Source organism: Crocodylus porosus, unplaced genomic scaffold (genome assembly GCF_001723895.1).
Source record: "Crocodylus porosus isolate Cpor-Errol unplaced genomic scaffold, CroPor_comp1, whole genome shotgun sequence".
Classification (NCBI taxonomy): domain Eukaryota; kingdom Metazoa; phylum Chordata; order Crocodylia; family Crocodylidae; genus Crocodylus; species Crocodylus porosus.
Genome location: NW_017728917.1, coordinates 31,856,393 through 31,874,983, shown reverse-complemented (window position 1 = coordinate 31,874,983; position 18,591 = coordinate 31,856,393). Strand labels below are relative to the sequence as shown.

The 18,591-nt window shown below is 42.9% G+C and overlaps 1 protein-coding gene across 6 annotated transcripts in view; it reads left to right on the top strand.

The window, feature by feature from the left end:
• ATG7 (autophagy related 7) overlaps positions 1-18,591 on the top strand; it is a 285,204-nt gene that overhangs the window by 9,279 nt on the left and 257,334 nt on the right. For all 6 annotated transcript variants that reach the window (XM_019537035.1, XM_019537037.1, XM_019537033.1 and 3 more), the window contains exons 2-6: positions 4,085-4,274; positions 5,315-5,369; positions 7,731-7,848; positions 9,440-9,517; positions 12,958-13,074. In XM_019537035.1, the coding sequence (XP_019392580.1) occupies positions 4,085-4,274; positions 5,315-5,369; positions 7,731-7,848; positions 9,440-9,517; positions 12,958-13,074 (558 nt within the window). The remainder of the gene's footprint in view (positions 1-4,084; positions 4,275-5,314; positions 5,370-7,730; positions 7,849-9,439; positions 9,518-12,957; positions 13,075-18,591) is intronic.

Below are 18,591 nucleotides of genomic sequence, written 5' to 3'. Positions count from 1 at the left end.
TTGTAGCCTAGCTATTAAATATTAGTCACCACTCCTCTCCTCCCTGTTCCTCCCTTCCTCCTGCCTTGCCACCTTCCAGTTCCTGCTGGGGCATCACAGAGCTTGGCTTCCCTTCCCTCCTGGACTGTGCCCAGCCCCAGGCTAAGCGATAACCAGTTAGTTATAACCAATTACCACTGGGTTTATCAGTTACATGATTAATCCTTTAACTATCAACATCTGTAAAGTTACAAAACAGTCTTTACTGTGACAGTACTGGCAAATAGTATAGTTGTTCGTAGGTGGAGCAGATTGACATTTTTTTTCACTAAATTTTTGTAAAGAAAGGATTAGTTTCAGCGCCTTTTCATTTTTATTCTCCTAGTTGAAAAAATTAAACATTTCATGTCATCAATATGAAAAATGTAATGCATTTTTTTAATTCAGAATTTCTAATCTGTTTAAAAATGTTAAATTATTTTCTTATACATTTTTAAAATGCAAAAATATTGCATTCTGTGAGATTTTTTTCCTTGTAACCATTTTAAGTTTCTTTTCCAATTCAGATTCAGAAATGTTTAAGTTTTGAGCAAAAGGAAAATATCTCCTCCCCAGTCAGCCCTAGTCCTAGTCCTAATGTTATGCAGTAATGAGAGAGAATTACAAGAATGGGACAGCTAACAGTGTTAAAACTTAATCATAAAATTGTACATCTGTCTGAAAATATTTTGCATGTTTTTGTTGGAAGCAGTTGTCAAAATTGTTAGATACTTTAATTACTCAAAGGAAATAAAGGACTAAGAATTCTTAGTTTATTTACTTTGTAAATTTTGATAAGCCTTTTGCATGTAATTATTTTCACTCCTAATTTTGTTGTTCAGTTCCTCTTTTATGGGAATGTGACAACACAAAAACAGAAAAAGAGAAATATGAAAAAGCAAAAGGATTTGTTTGACTCAGTGGCAAATGCTGTAAGTGATCTCGCTTTTGAAATACATTAGATATAAAGTTAATAAACAACTGCAGGGGCTAAAGGATTGTTGTTAACTTTGAGAACTGCATGTTTTAATTTTTAATTAAAACAGTACTTGAAGCATTCCAAATGCCGAACCAACTCAAAATTGAACTGCCTGGTAGTATTTTAGTCCTAGTTTTTATATTTTTACATTTTTTTCTCAGAGTTTGAGAGTCTTTAAATCTTTCTTTTCTTTTACTCTGAGAGTCTCAGTGCTGTGACTTTTGGTTCTGCAGAGAAGTATTTATTTTATTGGTATTATTATTATTATTATACTCATGTGGAGACTTGAAATCTCCACATAAGTATGGAAGGTTGTTTTATTATACAAAGGTTCATTTTTACAAAAAATTAAAGTAGTGCCAAATGTAAAGAAAGGCTCTTTAAAATGTTCTACATGGTCTACACTTTGTAAAAAGGTAATCTATTCAGTAAAGAAAATTAATCAAATTGAGAATCTACCATCAGCTTTTTCTGCCTCTCTGTTTACTCATTTATATCAAAATGTAAAAATGGATTAATTATCATAACTTGGAGGTTTTGTGGCTGGTTTTTTTTTCCGAATTGATTTCAGCCCTGGCTTTTCAGTGACCATTTGCCACTAAGTTGATGAACCCAGGGTAGATGGACTTTATGAACTGAGATTTGTGGAGAGATTTGGACTGTTGTGCTCCCTTCATTGTTGTTAGTGCTGTGTTGGCTTCTTACTTGCCTAATGCTATTATACTGTAAATGTCATGGGGAGAGGCACAAGTGGGTTGTCACAGTGGGCATCTGCTATAAGCCACCCAACCAGGAGGAAGAGGTAAATGATGCCTTCTTTAAACCTAGCAGAAGTTTCCAAGTCTCATGGGGGATTTTGATTACTGTGACATCTGCTGGAGGGAAACACAGCAATATACAGGCAGTTCAGCAAATACTTGGAGTGTGTTGGAAATAAGATAGTTCTTCCCCCACTATGATATAGAAAATAGAAATATAACTTCACCCCTCACGACTAAAGTCAGCTACCAGATCATGACTGCAGTTAGCAGGCAAATGAGGGAAGAGACAAAAAGCCTAAAGTAGCGGAAGAACTAAGGAATCCTTAATTCAGAGAAACTAGATGTTTTCAAATTAGCAGGGCCAGATGGGTTAAACCCTAGGGTAGTAAAGGAATTAACTGAAGTAATTTCAGATCCATTGGCTAGGATTTCTCTGAAATGAGAAATCTTGGAGGTTGGGTGAAGTTCTGGATGACTGGAAAAGAGCAAATATAGTGCCCATCTTTAAGAAGGGGATGAAGGAAGATCCAGGAAGTTACAAACCAGGCAGTCTGACTTCAGTACCTTGAAAGATCATGGAGCAAGTTATCAAAGAGTCTGTTGCGAAGCATCTATAGGAGAACCAAGTGATCAGGAACAACCAACGTGCATTCACCAAGAGCAAGTCATGCCTGACCAATCTGACTTCCTTTTGTGTGAAGGTAACATCCTCTGTAGAGCTGGAGAGAGCCGTGGCTGTGATATACTTCGATACTGTGATATACCAAGAGTCTGTCTTGGGACCAGTATTTTTTACTGTTATCTTGGACAATGGGATTTGAGCGCATGCTCAGCAGATTTGCAGATGACACCAAGTTGGTTGGAGTTGCAGACACTCAAGAGAGTAAAGCTAGGATTCAGAATGACCTGGATAATCTGGAGGAACAGTCTGAAATTAATTAGATGAAATTCAGCAGTGACAAGGGAAAAGTCCTCCACTTAGAATGGAATAATTACAGATCCAAGTCAAGACTGGAGAATAACTGGCTAGGCTGTGGTACTGCAGACCTGGGGTTATAGTGGACCATAAGATGAATGTGTGCCAGCAGTTTGCAAAAAAAAAAAAAAAAAAAAGCCAACAACATACTGGGCTGTAATAACAGCAGTCTCACTTGCAGATCAAGGGAAATGATCCTTTTACTCTATTCAGCACTTGAGAGGCCTTTCCTGGAATATTGTGTCTAGTTCGGAGCCTCACAATTCAAAAAAGATATGGACAGATTGGAAGGAGTCCAGCAGAGGGGGACAAAAATTATTGGAGGCTGAGGAAACATGACTGCTGAGGGTAGGCTGAAAAAACTTGTGTTATTTAGTCTGGAGAAAAGCAGGTTGGTTAGGTGCTTGGCTGGAATGGTTTAGCTGGGAACAATACTCCCTTGAGCAGGGGACTGGACTAAACCTTGTGAGAGCCTTTCCAGCTCTGCTTTCTTACTCTTCTGTATTTCATACCATGTTTCATTTTGGCACCAGTCTCTTGTGTTCTTCTTTATGCTGCATGTTCCTCCAGCTGACTTGGTCTGTATTAACTTATAATGGTGGTAAAAATAAATGGAAGAAGGCTATTGAATACATGGTTGTTAATCTATGGAAAACAACATAGATGGTGTTCCATATGAGGACAGCAGTGCTCAACCCTCTGACCCTGCAGGCTGGATGAGTGATGTGGGGCCAGTCTGTGATTAGATCCAACATAAGGTCTGGATGTGCAGTTGGGTCTGTGGTTGGGATACATTGTTCAGGGCCTGGCCAGCCTGATGCATCACGTCTGCGGAGCAAGCTCATGTGCCAGCCCAGCTCCGTGTCATCTGGCCCTCAGTGCTCCCCAGGAGTCTGGAAATTTGGCAGCAGGGGACCAGCAATGTTAATTGCTGTAAAATCTGCAGTAGTGAACTGCCTCCAAAAATCCAGACCCACTGGGAGCCCTACAGGCCAGAGGTTAAGTACTACTGTTGTGGAAGACCATTTACTTAAGAATGAACCACAGGATTCAGCCAGATGTGGTTTCTGGACTGTGCTGTGGTCATCTTTTATTTAGGTGTGTGTTAGATCAATTTTTCTCTACTCTTTCTTCTAGCTCTGAATTAGCGTGTGAAGAAAGCATTGCTCATGGAGGGGTTGCTTGTACATTAAGGAGCTTTAATTTTTTTAAAAATTATCCTTTGATATATGCTAGGCTTTGAAAAGTAAAACTTCTCAAACCAAATAACCACAATGAACACTATCGACTCACTGCATTGTTCTCAGGATTGGTTTTTTATGGAACAATCTTTTCTTTTTTTTCTAACAGCATGAATTAAGTAAAATAATGGCAGCTACTGAGAAGCACAATTCTGTGGAACCTGGAATCTCAAAACTGCAGTTTGTTCCCTTTACTAGTGCCTTGGATGCAGGATTTTGGCATGAGTTGACCCAGAAGAAACTCAATGAATACAGATTAGATGAGTCTCCAAAAGTTATCAAAGGATATTATTATAATGGTAGGCAAAAATGAGCTGTTTTACCAAATGTACTAGCTTTTTTCCTGTCCTTTTCCTTTATGTATGTTATAGGATTTATACAGTATATACCAAGCCTTCCACAGAAATATTAAGATAAATAGAGCAGTGATTCTCAACCAGGGTGATGTGCGATCCATTTAAGATTGCTGTGGGGTGCCAAGCAATATTAGCACTGTTAAAGCAAATACTGACACAATTCACAAGACAAACCCTGAGATTCAGACGGGAATCCATAATGTCAAAAACTCTCTGACATGTTATCTTTCTGAGTTTTTTGCAACAGGAGAATTGCTCTATTATTTTTCTATAGTCAAAAAATGAATGACAGCCTAGAGCTGGCAATTTCTAAGGGGTACCTTAAGTATAAAAAAGGAGTGAGAACCACTGGAATAGGGAGAGGGCAAACTGAGTTGTGCATATTGCTGGTATGCCTAATACGCAGGGGTCCTGGTTTTCTCTGCTTAAAAAATCGCCAATTCGCTGCTTAAAAAATTGTAAATTCTCTGTTACAAACCCCCAAATCCGTTATTAAAATAAAAGGCCCCCCACAATTCTGCTGGTGCCCCTCATTCCTCCTATAGCCCCCTGGTTCTAAAGACCAAAAGCAAACCCCCCCCCCGCCCCCAGACAAGCTTCCCACAGCCCTGTCACGCTCCCTGCTGGTGCCCTGCAGTCGCATGCTGCAGCCCCTGTCCCAGCCCTGCCCAATCTCCACCCCCCACTCACATGGGAGCTCAGTACCCCCACCCCTACCTACTTACCTGTGGGAGCTGCTCTCCAGGCTGCTTGGGGCCATGTGTATGTGTGTGCACACATGCATATGGTGCCCCCTGTCTTACCACCCTCCTACTCCCTCCTAGCTCCTTGAAGGCTGGAACTGGATCCCTGCTAACATGAAACTATATGAAAAATAATAGATTGGCTTCAGCAGGTCCAGGACAGGGTACATGACTAAATTAGATCTGTTGCTCCTTTGTCACATGGCTCCTTTTTTTAAAAGCATATTTGTTTTTATGCAGGTGATCCTGTTGGTTTGCCAGCTCGTTTAACACTAGAATTTAGTGCCTTTGATGTGTAAGTACCTGTAAACAATTTGAAGTGTGTTAACCCTTTGCATAACAAGAATCTTTGCTTGTATCACAATAACAAGTAGAAGCTTAAAATTAGGTAAATTTATTTGCCTAAAATAAGTATACATGTTAATAATTGTCCTTATCCAATGGACACATAGCTCTGGATCTCAAATGTTAGGTGAGCTTTGTTTTAGAATGAGAGCAAGCTGTCTGGAATTCTATAGTCACAGTAAAATTTGCTAAGAGCAAACATTACATTGTCCCTGGACAAGTTGTACCTGTTTCTGTCCTGGAAAAGAAATATCCTGGAATTAGCACATATGTACATCATCTTTCCAATCAGGATAAATGCACTACTGCTTTTCTGCCATTGATTCAAAGAAAGCAATCCCAAGACAACTGTTCAGATGCACTTTCAATGCCCGGGATAAATGGTTAATACTTATCTCATGAACCTTTTTAGGATTTATCCCAGGACAGTGCACATAGACAATTGCACTTTGTCCCAGGATAAATTGCTTTGTCCAGGGACAAATGTAATTTTCCAGTACTACCACTTTCACTTTTTAGCACCTTTCCATTAATGGTTTCAAAAAGAGATGCTTGCTGTTCATTCCATAATTTGTCCTCTGAAATTTTTTCACTTGGGCTTTTATTTACTGCAGTTGCCTGATAATAACTGAAAAAAATAATATTCTAGGCTTGCTCTCTATCCAAAAGCAGAACTTTTTTTCAAAAGGTAAGGCAAACCTCCTCAATTTGTATGTATGTATGTATGTATTTATATACTTATTGACTTATCTGAAAATGTTAATACAACAACATTTTTGTCCCCCACCGCAGCACCTAATTTGAAAAAGCAAAAATAAGAAATTTGAGTTCCGCAAGCAATTCTGTATAGCCCTCTACTCAAGTCATGTGGTTATTTGCTGATGTAATGGTTCATCTAAACTAGGGGCAGGCAAAATACAGTCCACAGGCCAGATCCAACCCTCCAGGCACTTTCACCCGGCCTGTGGGCGCCCACCAAAGTATTGTACCCTGCCCAGCCCTACTACCCACGAGGGTGGAAGGAAGACACCCACATATACACCCCTTTGCTGCCCCCCAATATACCCTATTGCACCTTGCTCCCACCCTCATGGGAGGAAGGGCCCAGTCCAGCCAGCAGCAGCTTCTGGCCAGGGTTACTGGGGTGCTTGTGTCCTCCACAGGTGCTGGTTCAAATCTAATCACCCCAGTAATTCTTGAGCTGTATCTCTAATTGGTCCAGGGCTCTGAGCACATTATAAAAACTATCCGTTTGCATTCTCAGAGGAGATGTGCTTGGCTCATCTTGATGTCCTTCATTATGTTACAATCTGTAAGGTCACCACATGTAAAAGTCACTGAAGCACTGAGTTGCTGTAAGAGAGCTGCAGTTGGTTACTGTTAGTAATCAGCGGGGTGGGAAAGCAGTATTATCGAATTAACCTGTTGCTTAGATCACGAGTGAGACTTTATAAAGGCAAGACTTTATAAGGCAAGGTGTCACATTTATTTATCACATGAGTTAGACATAGAGGTTCGGACACACTATTCATACAAAAGCACACAAATCACCATACACATCATTATATACAGGCATACACGTACACAAAACAACCATTTCATCTACACATACACCAGATATAGTTACTAGCAGTAGTTGCTCAATATCAGCCCAGGGTGGCCAACCTGGGCTTACTGAGTAGATGATGATGATTTGAAGATGGCAGAGTTGAACATAACAGCCGGAGCAGGGTGACTAGATGTATCTGTGCTCTGAAACAGCAGTAGAGAAAGAGACTCGCCCAACTTGACATTTCAAAATGTTCTTTTATAGGGATTGGCATCCTTTGTTTCAGTGCTTTGTGGTTTTTCCATATCCAGCTTCTGTTTTTGCGGTTGTTCTTCTTTTGTTTTCAGCTTATATTAGCCTTGGAGTATTCTTGCTGCCTGTCTGGCAGGATGGGTGTATTCCTTCTCCTCATTATCTTCTTTGTGTCCTAGGTCTAAAAGGGATTCTTCAGCCATTCATTAATTAGTTTACTGACTGGTATCTTACATTTGGCACCTTGTTGCTTACATAAACACTTACATCTTCTCTATGCCATTCTCTCACCATTCACCCTTTTACACACACTCATACATAAAGGCTACGTAAAGTTCATCCACTTATGTCAAGCAGAAGGATACAAAATGGAGTTTTCAAGTTGCTTACAGGACAAGACTAACATGGTTATATTTCACTATTTTTACTGTCTATGTTAACATCAGCTACATTAGTTCAGTTCATGCTACAGTAGTACCTAAGTTTTAAAAGTTCTTCTCCCTTGTTCAGGAATGCTGTGACCCCAGCACACTGCTGTCCTGCAATTGGAACACTCTACAACACCAACACTTTTGAATCCTTCAAATCCTGTGATAAGAAATTGCTTTTGGAAAAAGCAGCAAATGAGGTAAGACTTAGAAACATCTCGAGCAGCAAGGGTTTGGATAAAACTAATAAACTACTTCACAGCTTGAGCCCTGGATGCTGGAGATATTATCATTCCTCACTGGCCCATCTAACTACCACTTCAGGGGCAATCTGTTGAAAGGAGCAGCAGCAATTAGCTGATGGTCCTCGGTAGTCAGCATGGTGAGTCCTTCTTCATAATTCTCTAATCATAGCAGCTCTTTTCAATTTGACAGTTACTTGCATTGAAGAGGGTTCTTACATAGCTCCTGTAAAACTCATAAATGAACTACTGCCTGCTTTTGGTCTTCCGATTCTCACAATACACTCTTGGAGAACAAGTAATGGGGGAATCCCAAGATAAAATGGAGATGAATGAGATACTTTGGCAGGAAGGTTACTTGGCCTGACTGAACAGGAGGAGAAGGGTAGGGAGGGACTACACCTGCTTCTTGAAGAGCACTTGCAGTATCAGTTGCTGAGAGAGGCTTTATAATCTGAAAAAGAGGATGTTTTTTAACTGCTACTTGTATTTGCTATCTGTTTTCCCTTGACCTCACTTGCTCATCTAGGCCACCTGCAGGCCTTGGTTAGCAGATTTTTTTTCCACATCTCCTCTTTCAAAGTCATTATTTTTCCCTTAGTTGTGCAGCTTTGCCATGTGAAAGATGATGATATGCTAACTTTGTCGCTTTGCAAGAAAGAGAGAGGTCAAAAAATCTAGGTTATCCCACTAACAATAAATTCAGCTGGTTGATTTTATTTAGAACTGTATACATTGCCACCTTCCTTTGGCTCACAAGACTCTTCTGTCATTGAGTTAATTTCAGTACCTGTAGGTCTGGGCTATGCAAATGGAAGCCTGCTTAACATATGGCCCACAGACTGCAGCAGCAGCCTGTCACCACTGCAGAGGAGGAAGGGCTAGGGTTCCATGCACAACCCACAGGGTGGGAGGCAGAGGGGCACTGAATGTCACTGGTATCGTGTGGGACCTGCATGCTGTCCATGTAGTGGAAGAAACAGGGCCACCAGCAGGAGCAACAGCCCCCCTTCACCTTCCCTGCAGTAGCTCCAGCCCTGACTGCAGGGAGAACAGAGCAACAGGTGGTGCACAGTGTAGGAGCAGTAGCTGGAGGTTTGCTGCTGTGGGGAGGCAAGCAGATGTCTCCTTTCTCTGTTTGCCACTGGAAATCAATGTTGAATGACTACTCAACGTGAGTCAGAGGCAAAAGAAAAGGAGGTGACAATTCCTCCCAATTCCCATAGTAGCAAACCTTTGGTGGTTGCGTCAGCTCTGTGTGCTGCCATCACCCAGGGCACAGTGCTGGACAGTTATACCTTTCCTTGCCTGGAAGAGTGAAATGCAACTTCAAGCCCAAGTTGGAGGTATTGCGTCACCCCACCCAAACAAGAACACTTGATAAATACATAACCAGCAGTGACTGCTATAGCATACGTTTATTTCTGGGTGGGATCAGGTGATGAAAGATCACCATGGATAATTGGGATTGTTTGATCTTTTAACATATATGCAGTTCTCTTCCACTTACATCTTGATGCTTTTTTCCTCATTTGTTTTTCCCTGACAGATATGGGAGGCAATAAAATCAGGGACTGCTCTTGAAAACCCTATGCTCTTGAATAAATTTATGCTGCTGACTTTTGCCGTGAGTAAATTTAATTCATTCCACATTTTGAATACTGAAATAAAAATAAGAATGTATTATTAGCTTTTCAGTGAGGATACTGTAGCAGGCACTTAGAGGCTCGGTGGCACCAAACTGACTAGCACCACAACTGAAAGGGACCTAGGGGTAATAAAAGACCATAGTATGAACTTGAGCTGTCAGTGTGATGCTGTAGCCAGCAGGGCAAACAATACTTCGGCATGCATCAACCAGTGCATTTCAAGCAAAACCAAGGAAGTGATTCTTCTGCTTTACTCAGCATTGCAGCTGGAGCACTGCATCCAGTTCTGGGTGCTGCACTTCAACAAGGATGTGGAAAAGCTTCAGACAGTCTAGAGAAGAGCCACGCATATGATCAGAGACTTGCAAGGCAAGCCATATGAGGAAAGGCTGAGAGGGGACTTGGTAGCTATATCAGGGGAATATATGAAGGGCTCAGCAAACAACTATTTACCAGGGCACCCTTGGAGAAAACCAGGAGTAATGGCCACAAACTCCTGGAAGCCCATTTTAGGCTTAACACTAGGAAAAATTTCTTCACAGTCAGGGTGTCCATACTGTGGAATTAACTCCCTACAGAGGTGGTGCAATCACCTAACGTGGAAATCTTCAAGAAGAGACTGGACGGTCACCTGACCCCAGTTGTCTTTAGTGCAGGGGGCTGGACCTGATGATCTTGCAAGGTCCCTTCCAGCCCCTTAGAAGCTATGAGTCTGTGAAAGTACTAATATTATTGAGTTTAAATTCATGAACGTTTCTTTTCCATTAATATAAAGGATTCTACAATTCTGTATATGAAAACAATTTATTGCAGTTGTTTAAAGTTCTTCCTCAGTTGAAGACAGTAAAAGTAAATCTGGATCAAGGAACCCACAAAGATTAGTTGCACATTTCTCAGTTGGGGAGTTCACTGGAGAGGTGGGAAGGTGAAAATGAATGTCCCAAGTCTGCAAATGAATGAATATTTCTCAGTTGTCTGTCACTGTAGGGGTACACACACTTGGCTCTTGTGTTGAATGGTTTCTAACACTTTTTTTTTATATATACTTTTCAACCTGTAGTGATTCACAGGCAATTTTAGGCACAGCTGTTGTTTCCATAACATCCCACACCCAAAATCTTAATTTGCAAATCCGTCAGTAGCACTCGGTAAGGCATTCACTATCCAATACTCTGTAAGGCATTTGCACCTATCTCTGACAGATCACTGAAAGCAGCACATACCCTAACATTTCCAACTTGTACTTGCAAAACCTTAGTGCAGATTGCCTCAACAGATTGGCACATCTGAATTTTAGTCCAGGGCTGTCTAATGTCTGGATGGCAAGGGGTGGCATGACACATGGGCCCTGAGCAGCCGGGCTTTCTCCTGCTGTGTGGGCCATGTGGGCTTTCCCCCACAGCAAGCAAAGCCCAGGCAGTGAAAACTCACTTTTAGTGGTGCACTTAGCTCCTCTCTCATGTTGAGGACAACCTGGATTTCCCCTGCCACATGTATGGCACTCAGTACTTGGCCCCATCCTGCTCTACTTCCAGAAATGGAGGCAGGAAGCACAAGCTGGAGGAGGCAGGAGGAGTCTGGGCACTCCAGCTACCTAAGTTGTTGGAGTGGTGGGGACAGTATCTGTTGGGCAGAAGCCTGGGGGCCACACTTAATACCTCGGGGGCCACATGCAGCCCATGGGCCACCAATTGGACAGCCCCAATATAGTTCATTAGTTTAGAAAGCTCTTTTTTTTAACACTACTCGGATCCAGACGATTGAAACTTTTAACAAATATTGGTAAAAACCATGTGTATAAAAATGAATGATAATGCTATTCAGAAGTTTGACATAGTAACTTTTGGAACAGAGATGACTGAGCTCATGTTATGCATGCACTGTGAGTCTTTTTCCTCTCCAGAGTGTCTTAAAATGAATTTACTTTGCCAGCTATATAAAGCATTTGAAATGAATCCTATAGTTCAAGCAAACAGGACATCAGTTTGTGCCAAGTAAACTGCATGTTACCTCACTTATCTGGCTTTAAAGACTGATTTGATTCTAGTGCAATTAAAACCTGTTACTGAAAGTATCCCAGGAGTTATGGAATTTAGCTCACTAAACACCTTTACTGTATTAGGCAGCATTGTATAACCTCTGAATCAGCAGAATTGTTTCAGCTGTATGCATGGAGGTAGTTAGCTATCTTGGTCTGAAGTCAGACAAAAGGTAGGGGAGGGCAGAACTTAACTGGGTTTGGGAGGCATGAGCTTTCATAGATAACAACCTACCTGGTCAGATGCTATGAATGAACTATGGTATACAGACAAGCTGGACATGGATATGGGTGTGTGTATGTGTAATTAGGCCTGTGTGAAGTGCCAAGTATTCAACTTGGATTTGGCTGATTTGGAGGGCCAGTGATTCTATTTGGTGAGTCGGAGTTTTGACGATAGACTAAACAGGCAGCAGTCCTTGATGCTAGACACAGCTGCCTCCAGCTGGTAAATTTGTTGCGGAGGGGGGAGGGAAGGGGCATAGGGTGGGGCAGATCAACACCCCCATAGCGAGGGGGGGATTTGGTAGAAGTTCCATCTTTATCCTTCCAAAATTATCTCATTGTGCATGTATTAACATATCACTTATGTATTTTTATACAGAGCTGGACTGTGTTTTCTAAACGTGAGGCTTGTACTACCATTAAAAGCAGTTGCTATCATACAATTTTTAGGTTTTCACAAGTAGTGGGATAGTATTCATTGTGTCTATTTCTGTGTTGATGCAATTCAGCAGGTAGAAGGGAGACCCAGCACCATATGACTAGCCAGCTATCCACAGACCACCAGCAAATACTTCACAGGCTTACAGTGATCTGTTCAAAGAGTGTGGTGGGTGATAGGAGGCAAGACTCCTGGGTTCAGTTCCCAGCTCTGTAGCAGATCTGTGTGACTGTTGGCAAATCATTTAAAATGTTGCTGTGCCATCTCTTACAGAGCAGAAATTTTTCTTATGTAAGTCCTTGCTCCAGTTCTCATGAATCCTTCATCTGCATAGTACTTGTACTTGTTCTTACTTATATGCTTCTATGATCGAATTAGGCTCATGCAAAAGTATTTACAGAAACATGGCCATGGTTTTAATTGGAAGTATTCTAATAACATATTTTTTAATTTGCTAGTTAAGGTTCTCTTCCGTTTGGTGCAGGGGCTGGTGGTGCCCTTTTCTAAATGAGAGAATTCCTTTCACCTATGCCTGTCATTTGAATATGTGTTGATATATGGTGTACCCTCCACTCTTACTCAAACTAAATAAATATATGTATGCACTATTTTATGTGCAAAGCAGTCTCTCCATCACTAGATCATGTTTTTTATATTGACATATACTTTTATATTTACATATATCTTCTCTAATGTATATATTTTTTTTTCTTTAGGATTTAAAAAAGTATCATTTCTATTACTGGTTTTGCTACCCTGCACTCTGCTTCACAGATGGGATACCAGTTGTGCAACAGCCAGTTCCTTTGGGGGAAAGGTTCTCTCCAAGTCAGGTACTCAAAACACCAACTGTAAAAATCTTTTATTACTGTTCATTCTTATTGTCTCATACCAAATGCTTTGACTTTTGAACTTCGCATTCACACTAACAGGATCAAGTAATGTGGTACACTAAGCTGAAGTGATGGAATGCATGTCTTGAAGGGGATGAATGGGTAGATTCCTTTTGCACAGAAGGTTAACCAAACACAGGGTTGCTAACCTTTTTAAAAGGTGGTGTCTGGGAGGCTGAGGTCACTAGCCAGATGCAAAAGTAGTGAATTAAGGCCAGGACAATTTTGAGAGAAATTTAACCCACTCTCAGTCCTTTTCTGTGTCTTGATTTTATCAATCGTGTTACAGATTTAATAGATTTTCAGGGACAGAAGGAACCTCAGCAGATCATCAAGTCCGACCCCCTGCCCTGGGCAGGAACGAGTGCTGGGGTCAGATGACCCCAGCCAGGTGTTTGTGCAGTGTCTTCTTAAAGACCCCCAAGGTAGGGGAGAGCACCACCTCTCTTGGAAGCCCATTCCAGATTCTGGTAACCTTTACCATAAAGAAGTTCTTCCTAATGTCTAGTCTAAACTTGCTCTCTGTCAGTTTGTGGCCATTGTTGCTAGTTACTCCAAGGGGTGCCTTGGTAAACGGAGCATCTCCTAATCCTTGCTGTTCCCCCCTCCCCCAACAAACTTGTAGACAGCCACCAAATCCCCTCTCGGCCTTCTTTTACGGAGGCTGAAGAGATCTAGGTCCCTCAGTCTTTCCTCATAGGACCTATCATGCAGGCCTCTAATCTACACATAAATCATGCGTTATCATGTCATGGTAGTTGGTGCTTCTTGTTTTTTCTTTTGTAAAGTACCGACTTTACTTGAATCCAAAACAGCTTTGAATTTAAGATGATCCTCCCAATAATTAGATGTATATATTTTTTATGTATAGCATTTGCTATCATTTTTCACATATAGAATCTAATTATTGGGGGGTTGTATTAAATTTGTTCCCCACCATGCTGTTGTGGCAGGAAAAGCAGTGGTATGGGGCTAAACCAGGGGCGGGCAGTTATTTCGGGCGGAGGGTCGCATACTAAGTTTTGGCAAGCTATCGAGGGCCACATGACAGACAACCAGGGGCAGATAAATATTCATTTTCCAAATTTTATAAGGGCCTTGTGGGCCGGATAGAATGGGCTGGCAGGCTGCATTTTGCCCGCCCCTGGGCTAGACTCTTACCCTCTTTGCCTACCCCCTTGCTGCTCCCTGCAGCCTATCTTCCCTTCCCCACCTTTACCTTCTCCTGCAGCTTTGCTGTTCTGCAGCTGTCAGCAGTGTGTCCCTGGCCTGACTGGTCCTCCATATAACCTCCCTTTTTATCTCACCTGCCATGCCTTGATATTCTTCTGATCTCAAATGGGAGGCTGTCCCTGAATAGGGGCAGCGGGGTAGGAGCAAAGGAGCCACTGGTTTTCCTGCTATAGCAGTGTGGGATAAACAAATTTAACACCCTACCCCACCTCCCAATAATTAAATTCTGTATGAGGGCAGAGGGCTCTCAGTGGTGTTTGGCTGACTTCAGTTGCTTTCTGGTACCCTAATTAAGCAATGGGGGATTTTAATTGAGGCCTCCAGCCTCTTCCATAGCTACACTCCTGCCTCGTGGGTGTCGCTCTGTTCTTCGTGATCCTGTACAGGCTTCAGCCCTCTTGGCCTTGGCCTGCAGGTTACTCTGCCTGTAGACGTGTAGCCTGGGCCCACTTGCTCTGGCTCAGTTTATTAGCTTCAGTCTCTGTCTAGCTTGGAGTTCAGGCTCTGGTCCTTTCAGTTGCAGCCTGTCCCAGGCTCTCTCTTTCCTCCTCTCTCACCCTGCCCCTGGCAGAGCTAACAAAAAATAGAAAAACACCTGGAATGCCCCTCAGCCACACTCTTTCCTCCTCTATAGCCAGAACCTGGTATTCCAGTTGTTACTATGCTTTCTACACTGCTGCCTTTGCCCTGGGGGCCCATACTGGCCACACATCCCCTGCTCAACCAACAGTGGGAGATGCAACTTGCCACCCCAGCTGCTGCCGGGCAGGCAGGGGGCACATAGCCAGCACAGGGCTCTTGAGGGAAAGGCAGCAGGGCGGAGAGCCCCAGGCTCGCAGCGAGCAGCCTGCATCCGTCCCACGCACAAATCTGGGGGGAAGGTGGTGGCATATGTCCCCCATACTTCTCCCCAGGGGTGTGTGCACAGCAGTGGGGAGCTGCTACCCCCACATCCCCTGTATGAGCTGCCCGTGGCTCTTTCCCACTCCCTGCCCTGGGTCACACTTACTGCCCTGGCTGTACAATGCCCCTGCCCCGTCTCTGCCCCTGCCCCACACCCTCACCATGGGGGCCTTGATCTGCCCCACCGTACCTCACCCCCTCCACAGACTTACCTACAAGAAGCTGCTCTCCATGCTGCCCAGCTGCATTCCTGTCCATGTGCATGCGTGTGGTCCTGGTCAGGAGGTGTATTACATTTATCACTGAACCTTATTGGCTACACTGGCCAAAAAAAAGCTGATAGCCGATAATGTTAATTTTCCTTTTATTGATGCTGATCTGATACTCAGTCAATATATTGGTGCACCTCTAGTTTGAGCTATGAAGAAGAGTTGTAAAATAAAAGTAACCTGCAAAAGACACTTTATGCACGGAGGAATGCTCTCAAGGAAAACTTAGAAATTAGAATGACTGACTGGCATTGGCCTCAGGCCTTTCCTTGAAGACCAGTGAAATTAAAAATACTTTTTCTGTCTGCGTGTTTTAGGGAATATTTTCTGTCTCCATGCATGGACTGTAGTAGAATGTTTTTTCATTTGTAGATCAAAGTTAAATTGACTTTCAATTCTTTTTGACTAAAACTAGTGTTAGTTAATAGTACAAAGCAGTTTCACTGAAAATAAATTGAACTTCATCATTCTTCTGGTTTAGAAAAATTCTAAAAATATTTTGGAAAATGTTAGATATGTAAGTGAGTAGGGAAGTAGATAAATCAATCGGAGACTTTTTACATAAAAATAATAGGAAATTTTCAAACTTTTCAGTTGTACTTTTTGATTTTAAATGGAGTTTAATGTAGAATGTTACAGCAATTTTAATGCCACAAAAGTCAGTAGGAAGTAGAACCCCATAGTGAGGGGCTGTGGAAGAGCTGCTAATTCAAATCAATACAGAGTAACACAAGTTGCACAAAGCAACTTAGCCTCCTTTATAGTGGAGTACAATTAATATGCCTAAAAATGGTTTAGATGTGTTCTTATAAGAATATTCTAGGTGATTGGTTACAAATGAGTATTAGAAAAACATATAACCTCTTCTGTAGCATATTTGATTATTATGCTGTATTTGTCAAAAACAGCAATTGAAATAAACAATTGAATAAACAACTGAAATAAAGTACATTGAATTGATGTGTGAACTTATTGTGATGAATTTGTTGTTAGTAACTGATCCTGTAAAATTAATTTTCATAACTTAAAAACAGATCAGAGTACATAGCTCTCTCTTGCTGGTTCTACTGTGGCAGAGCACAATTGGGGTGTTTGCCGCTTAGTACAGGCTGCAGGAGGCAGGAGAAGGGCCTGCAAGGAGGGCACCTAGGAGATGCCTCTGAGGAGTCATTTTAAGCGGGAGGAAGCACACCAACGGAGTGCTCGTCACTTAAGGGCTGTTGCAAGCTCTGAGTGAGCCTGCCTTGGGTGTAGCAGGGAAAAGCCTCTCCCAGGAACCAGTTTTAAGGGAGAAGGTAGGTAGCAGAGCACCTTTGGTGCCTGCCACTTTGAGGCAAGCAGGCAACACACAGGTGCAGGTTAGCCCTGATGAGGCATCCGTTTTAAGATCCTGGCTCTCAGGGCTGGGGCAGCAGTTTGCTTCCAGCAGCTAAGGGAGTAACACCACCCAGCTGCCCTGCTGTTCAAGGAACATCATGGAGGTAAGTCTGGTGGGTTTTTAAGATCAGAGAGAAGTAGGGAGTAGGCACTTGATCCCCAAGCAGGAATTGGGGCCAGGCATGCCAGGCCTCTCACAAGACCTCTATCGCTCTTCCTGCTCTCACCAGACCACTTGCACTCGTGTCCTTTACTGGGCACTCTGCCTTGCTCCCTTAAGCAACTATGTGGGTCATCACTCAGGCTTATTCCTTCACCATCCTACCTGGCTGGAGTCATTTGAGCCCAGTTTTTCTCCTGCCGAGGCAGGGAGTCGGACTTGCAGATCTACAAGGTCCCTTCCGACCCTACTTCTATGATTCTATGAGGCATCTGACCCTGTAGGGGTGTAAGACCCCAGAGAGCAGTTGGGCCAGGCACACCCAACGAGGGGCACCTGAGCCCAGGGAAAATAGTGGAGCCAGGTACGCCCGAGTGAGGGACACTTAAGCCTGTTGGAGGGTAAGACCCTGAAGCCCCAGGAGTGGGGAGAGGAGAGTTGAGGCCCTGGCCTCATTGAGGCCCAGGTAAGTTTTCAGATGCCTGAGGCTGTGAGTGAGCCTAAGGCTGAGTAGGCAGCACAGAAGGAGCCGCAAGTAAAATGGAGTGACTGGCCCCAATGAGGGATGAGTTACCTGGTTTGGGGCTAGAGGCGAAGTCAGTTCAGGGTTTGACCTATTACCCAGCCACCACATACATAAGGGTTGTGGGACAGGCCCAAAAGGCTGGTCAAGGAGAGAAGGGATAAGCCTGAGTGATGACCCGCTTAAGGGAGCAGGGCAGAGTGAGTGAGGCCTGGTAAAGGACATGAGTGTGAGAGGCCTGGTGAGAGCAGGAGGAGTGATAGAGGCCTTGTGAGAGGGGGGCTGTATGAGTGAGGCCCTCAACAGGGCAGCATGAGAGAGGTCTAACCGTGTACTGAGTTTACCTGGCCTCAGGCCGTAGCATAGACCAGCTCAGAGATGACATCTGCGAGGCATGGGACATGATAAAGGGAAGGTTGGAGTCGTGTGTTTACTGCCTGTGAATATCAGGGTGCTTGAAGACCAGCCTCCTGTCTAATTAACATAATGATTAATGTACAACAAGGCATGGCAAGAAAGTAACACAGGTGGCTTGCCCAAAGACAGGTGATAGGCTGGAACTATGACCGGGCCTGGGAGTTTGCCCGTGTCACACTACAATTAGAATGGATTTAGCATAGGTTTTTAGAGCTGGAAGGAACCTCATGAGGTCATTTAGTCTAGCTCCCCATTCAAGACAGGATCATCCTGACTAAAACATTTCAGCCAAGTGTTTATCTAACTTACTTTCAAAAATTTCCAGGGATGGAAATTCCATAAGTTTCCTAAGGAGCGTTTTTTAATGCTTAACCACCCTAATAATCACAAAGTTCTTCTTAATTTTTAACCTAAATTGCCTGTACTGTATTCTGAGACCAGTGCTCCTATTTCTGTCTTCTACAGCCCCAGGAGCTTTCTGTTGTTGCAAGCTCTTTTAACTTTTCTCCATCGCTATGTTTGCAGCAGTGCAAAGTAATAATAAAAAGGTGTTGATTAGGGTAGTTCTAACTGCC